General features: G+C 34.0%; 1 protein-coding gene across 1 annotated transcript; it reads right to left on the reverse strand.

The window, feature by feature from the left end:
* Nucleotides 1–925: 925 nt before the first annotated feature.
* On the reverse strand, nucleotides 926–6,285 carry LOC110923305 (polyprenol reductase 2). Its single transcript, XM_022167438.2, has 6 exons — nucleotides 6,007–6,285; nucleotides 5,573–5,847; nucleotides 4,473–4,692; nucleotides 1,449–1,547; nucleotides 1,250–1,321; nucleotides 926–1,160 (listed from the first exon to the last, which is right to left on the reverse strand). Exons 1-6 carry the CDS (start codon nucleotides 6,160–6,162, stop codon nucleotides 1,056–1,058), a joined length of 927 nt encoding a protein of 308 aa, XP_022023130.1. The 5' UTR covers nucleotides 6,163–6,285; the 3' UTR covers nucleotides 926–1,055.
* Between the last annotated feature and the right edge of the window lie 327 nt (nucleotides 6,286–6,612).

Raw genomic sequence — 6,612 nt, forward strand, 5'->3', positions numbered from 1 at the left:
ATCTTTGACGTGTTAATCGCTAACGTCTTCAAATACCAATAATATTAGCTTAGATCTGAACGGTTGAAAACCAAATGGCCTGCAAAATAGAAGATATTTAGATACGATATTGTGAAGATTGTAGAAATTAGGGTTTGTAAAACTTGTGAGGGAAGACAGAACGTTAGAAGACGGGAGGAGAGATTAGGCTTCATCTAGTCAGATTTTTGTGACAGAACGTTACAATCCCTAGAATGGTGCTGATGGTGTCGTCGATGCCACATGGAGAAGAATAATTTACAGTGTTGCCTTCCATCAATGCAATCAGCGTACCAGAAACCGATGTGAATCATCGCCGCAGGTAGGGTTTCTTAGAAAAATCAGTCGTTTGAGATGGAGATGAGAAGTTTGTTGAAGAAGATGAAACCCTAGTGCAAGATAAAATGGTTTCTTGCTTTATATATGGAAGGAACAATAATGACCCGAATTTGTTATTCGATTCCTGTGTCAGGTTTCACATCAGGGAAATCAATAGACTAGAAAAATGGCGGGAAAATGAGATTTTGAGGCCCTAGATGGGGGACATGTGTCCCCTAGGTATGGCTTTTATTAGGTTGTATAGATTAGAGTTTCTTGTATTTTTAAAACCACCTTAAACTATATAACTAAAATATATTGAAATTTGATTTACTTTTTGTTTATATCTCTTTTACTTTAATTTATATTTAAAACATTTAAATATATAAATTATTTTAAAGCTATTAGTTTTGGGGAAATCTAAAACTACAACGCGCAATCTGAAGAAATCTGTAAAAAACTGATGTGACGCTGACATGTCACACGAGGGAAAACGATGAAAATTTGGGATGGCAAACAAGAGACAATAGTGTATAAAATTCTAAACAGACTACTCTCGATCGACCAGCAATAAACGAGTCCGAAGAAATTGACCACTAGTTTACTTATTTGAATAAATTAAAACTGGACTTCCATACACGTGATATCCATGTTCCTAACATACTTCACAACTAACTTTTATTTTGAGTTACTTTCAACACTTATAACCTAGAGAGTCTTTAAAAAACAAACGGGAAAATAGCACGCCGTTTCCGAGGGTAATCATCGAATTTTTGCAGGTACCATGCATGTGTTAACGTTGCTACAAAACCAAGATTTGCTACCTGCACAATAAACACGTGTGAAGTTTATTAATTGTTGTAATGAAACCTACAAGCTCCAAGTATTACAAGGGGCGAAAAAGCATACGAACCACAAATGCAAAAAGTAACCACAATGAGAGATCTCTCCCACCACTAGCCACCAGAAGACCACCGTAGATGACCTTCATTATCAAAATTATACATTATATAGTGAGATGAATCTAATTATCTCATGATTTCTTTGTTGTGTGATCATGTTTTCATTGATCTGTTGAAAATATGTTTTTGTAGAATGAGTGAAGAACTTACAATTTCAGCCGTATAGTGTGCTGAGGAGACATATTCAAACCAATCGCCATGAGGAATAGCATACTCATTCAGGTTTTCAGGCTTATTTCGCAAGGAACCCTAGTTATAGATTAGGTTAGTGATGGATAACACATTAGTTGATTGAAATATAGGTTTTTTGTTAAAAAATATTCAAAACGGATAAACAGAAATGTAGAAACTAAAAAATGAACCTATGAATACCCTAATAATCATGGCTCTTAAGCTTTGCAGTACTTCACAAAGTTTATTCAATTTGCTATTGAATGCCTTGACCTTCTTGGTAGAATTCAAGCATATACGTGTATGATATGCTTTTATCTCAATAAATAGTTTGATGTATATTTTGAATAACAAACAACGTAGATATCCTAAATATGCTTGAGACATGCTCACAATATTTGAAACTTCACTCATGGCTGTCCCAAAAATATCTGAGGGCCCGTAGCGAGTAAAAAATTGTTCTCTAAAAGAATAAGTAACTCATTTTAGAACTTGACCAACAATAAATGTTAGGGAAATCACACATACAAAGTACATAATATCATCACATTTTTTTCTAGAAATTTGTAGAAGAAAACAACAAACAACCCATAATTTAGTTAGTGAGACAAAAGTTTGGTGATCAATTCTAAGAAAACCTAAAAAAAACAAGATAAACATTATCAATAACAAAAGCTTGGTGATCAATTCTAACATGCCAAACTTATTATATATTAATAAAAATTTATAGTTACTTAGACCATTCACAATAACAAACTCCCAAAACATCTAAAAATATGAATAATTATCTATCATCTAAAAAACACTCATTTACAAAAGCACTTAAAACTCACCTAATAAGAAAAAAAAAAAAAAAAACAAGATAAACATTATTACCTTTTATATTTGTTTATAAGAGGGGAGTTAGGTTACAAAGTCCAAAACTTCTAAAAGTTGTAAAAAGTCGTAAAACACTATAATGTTAGCCATAAAACACACTCAATCCCACAAACAAAAAACGAATATTACTTGAACATGATATTAGAACCCTAATAGTCCATAAAACTTCAAACCTACCATCATACAACTACGAATATAAAACACAACATGATAATTAACGTAAAACACAATAATGTCAACCATTCGATAATTAGAACCTTATCATCCAAATAATCAAAACAAAACTCACATTATATGGTGTTTAAATAACCTCCGCAATGTTATCTGTGGATTTTGAGTGTGTTTTATGATTAACGTTATGATATTTTATAACTTTGTATACTTTTTAAAATTTTTGTACTTTGTAGCTAACTTCAACCCTTGTTTATAATTACCAATTATTTTATTTTAATAAAATATCTAAAAATAGTTTTTGGTGGGGAAAATATAAATATGAAAGTTTAAATTTATTTAAGATTTTTTTTCGTCGGAGGGGAAAGTTTTAAAAGTTGTAACTTATAGTAAAAGAAATTATAAAATTTTAAAGTTAATAAATTTGTAAGTAAATTTATTTTTACTACAAAGCATATAAAGATTTTTTTTATTTGTTAAAGCGGACATCGTCCTCACCACCAAGTCGGTTTTACAAATTCGAGCACAAAAAGAATATTACTCAAAACCGAGCTACAACACCGAGTCCAAGAACAGTCAAAAACTGAAAAATGGTCAACGACTCCACGTGGACCTCCAAAAACAAGAAAAAAAATAGCTTGTTAATTGGCCATGATCTTAAGGTATATACAAGCACGTTAGAGCATTCCCAATAAGGTGTCAAGTGTTTTTAAGAAGAGAGAAAGATGAGGTGGATGAGAGAGAATGTGAGGTAGAGGAGAGAAAGTGTGATGATGTATGTAGTGAAAAATATGTATTTTCAAAAAAAAAAAAAGGAGAGAGAGAGAGAGGTGTTGTGAGAGGGAGGAAGGAGAGAAGAGAGAGAGAGAGTGTGTGTTTTTAGGTGATATGAATAAGGCAACAGAAAGAATTTTTGTGATTGGTGGGGCAATGACACCTCGCATCATAAAAACATTAAAAAAACACCCCTATTGGAGATGCTCTTACAAACTTGGCCAAAAATTCTATGTTGTTTAACGATAATTCCTGTTGCATTTTTAATCAAACTTCACAATTAAGATGGACCTTCTTATTATCATTTTTAGCTTCTCGCAAGTAAAAAGTACTTAGGGTGGGGGGTATGGTTCAATCAATCACTCTAGGGTGTTTGAGTGATTCTCTAACCAATAATATTATGCAATGTCAACTCCCCATTCCACTCCCCATTTTGCACTCAATCACTAGGTATGGCTCAATCACTCTAGGGTGTTTGAGTTATATATTTTTTATTTTCTAGAATTATAAATTATGCATAAATAAATAAAACATATTTTAAACTATATAAAAGTACTTTTAATTAAAAAACACATTACATACTTAAAACTAAAAAATTAAACCATAATAAACCTAATATTTAGAAATTGCATGGCCAATTATATTTGTTTTGTTTATCCATGGTGTTTGTGGATGTAGAAAGAGAGATGTTTTGAAAGAGTTGTGTGTTTTAAAATGATTAAAAATTGTGGGTTATATAAAAAATAGAGGGCAACGGATTCTTTTTTCAATTGGGTTGTTTATAACGGTCAAGAGGGCAACGATCAAAGAGGGCAACGGTCAAAAATATTTACTCCAACGGTCGAAAATGGCTCACCCTTCTCATCAATCACTTCGGTGACTATTCACCAAAAAAGGCAAACAATGGTCACCGAATGGGGGTCACCGATTTAGGGGGAATGGTTCATCGATCGGTGAATGGCATCCCCGAACCATTCACCGAAGCCATAGCATGCACCCTTAGCAAGGATTTTAATGTACGAGGTTGATTAAACGTACCCCTCCTCTAATTTTCCATAGTGCCTCGTTCCGAAATACCAAATTAATACATTTATACTACTCGATAACTAACAAAACAAGCATGTATATACAAATATTTCACAACAATAGAGAGAAAAGAGTGGTAAGGCATTCACTCACCAGAATTACATGACAACGAAACTGATGTACCCAACCCCATAAGAATATAACTGCACCTATCCACGTATACCATCGAAGCCTCAACAAAGGAGTAAACAACAACCATATATCAAACTTGGTTCTCAACATGTTTAATTCTGTAATATCCAGATTCTTCACAAAGTCCAACATTTCAGGTGTAATAGTACAACATAGAGATAACGGAGTTGCTATATAGTAACTGTTTGATTCAACAATGATTATATCAGTCAGTAAGTGAAGATCTTCAAAACGGTGTTCAAAATGAATAGAAAAGGATTATAGCTTAAGATTAATCGGACAAAAAGCTTAAAACTCATTAACTCAATACGTATGAGATGATCACCTTGTTTAAGACCTTTTATAAATGGGTTGTCTTAAGACCATGTGACAATATGACTTTTTCTTTGTTTAAGTTTGATTATCACTTCGGAAGTTGTTTAATGCACTAGAAAAATACAAGGATCTTCTTTTTATATTTATACAATAATTTAACCTTATCTATTTATTTATTTATTTATTTATTATATACATGAATATCTTATATGTTGTATACTTGTTTGATGAATTTGAAATTAAAGTGACAGTGAATATTAAATTAACCAATAGGCGACTAGCCCATTTTCGCACCTCTAAGAGCATGTGTAATGGGGTTGTATGTGGCGCCCTTTTCTCCTATAACGCCCCCATAGCGCCTAGCACACCACGACGGGCGGCGTTGTGGGGCAAAAAAAGGGGGGCAACGCTATTTCCATAGCGGCGGTATGGGGGGGGGGGTTGTTTTCGAAAATGGACCAATCAAAAAAAGTTAAGTGCTTTTTAATTAATTAATAAAAATGAAAATTAATAATTAGGTAATGATTGGTAGGGGTTTTATGACTACGGGCTCTAGTAATATAATGCTCCATAAAGCCCCTGTGTGACGTGGCACGACACGTGTCGCATAACGTCCACAAAGGGACTTTATGACTACGGATGGCCTAAGGCACACCTCCCTATTTTCGGACCACCACTCTATCCACACCTTCTCAAAGTAATACTATTTTGGGAAAAATAAATAGTTGCGCATGTGTAAAACTTACAATACGCCCAATAAATAAGTAGTGATATGCAATCGAGCTGATGGACTGTAGTTAAAAACGTTGACGGACTCATAAAAGCGTCGCACAACTTGTGCTTCCATCAGCGAAAGCATAAATACGGATAGCCAAACATCGTACACGGGCAAAGATTTGTTAAGGTGATCCTGCTGATCGATCATCATTGCATAAGACCATACTGCAACAAGCAGCATAGTCGTCCACAAAGTGCCCACCACATAAAAGTGAGAGAAGAAACTATGAGGCACGGTTAGATTCTGAAATGCAAACATGCAATCAGTTTGCTTCAATATTCAACAACACAAAAAAGGAGAAATGCTTGCTTATCATGCTAATTATTATATGCTGGGACGACCACATGAGGGCGTTTCGGGTGGACGACTACACAGTGTCCAAAAAAAGGGTAATGCACTCACAGTGTTGGACTTTAAAGCCTTGCCTCTCTTAGCGAGCCCCAATATAGCTCCATGTAACCAACGAAAGCCAGGTAACTGCAACCATACTGCAACAATCGGCAAAGTAGCAAGGAGCCATGCCGCTCGTAGCAATGTTACAAGCCCCACTTGTTCCATTCAACCACAAAAATGAACAAATGTATAGTTTTGAGAACCAACATCATATATATAGTATGTTGGCCTAGAAGATTAAGTTAATAATTGAACAATAAGTGCTAAAAGTGGCAGAGTGAGCAGAAGATTGGTCCGGGTTGGATATAAACTCGAATATTAAAATGAGCGTGATCGTAAAACGGGTCAAAATGTTGATGGTGGATGTTTTATATAGTATATTATCTTCTTAATCAACGATTTTAATTATTAATAATTTAATGTTGAAACAATTTTTTTTGAGGAAAAAAGCACTTCTAGAAAATTATTTTTCTACTGTACAGAACTCTATTAAAAGATTAAAGAAAACAGTTAACGTGTACTAGTGACAAATTAACGAGAACTAGCGGCATGCAAAATATAGAAGGAAATCCAAAAATAAGAAACATTAGACTAATGGGTATGGGGGCCGGCTGA

Source organism: Helianthus annuus, chromosome 17 (assembly GCF_002127325.2).
Source record: "Helianthus annuus cultivar XRQ/B chromosome 17, HanXRQr2.0-SUNRISE, whole genome shotgun sequence".
NCBI classification, from domain to species: Eukaryota; Viridiplantae; Streptophyta; class Magnoliopsida; order Asterales; family Asteraceae; genus Helianthus; species Helianthus annuus.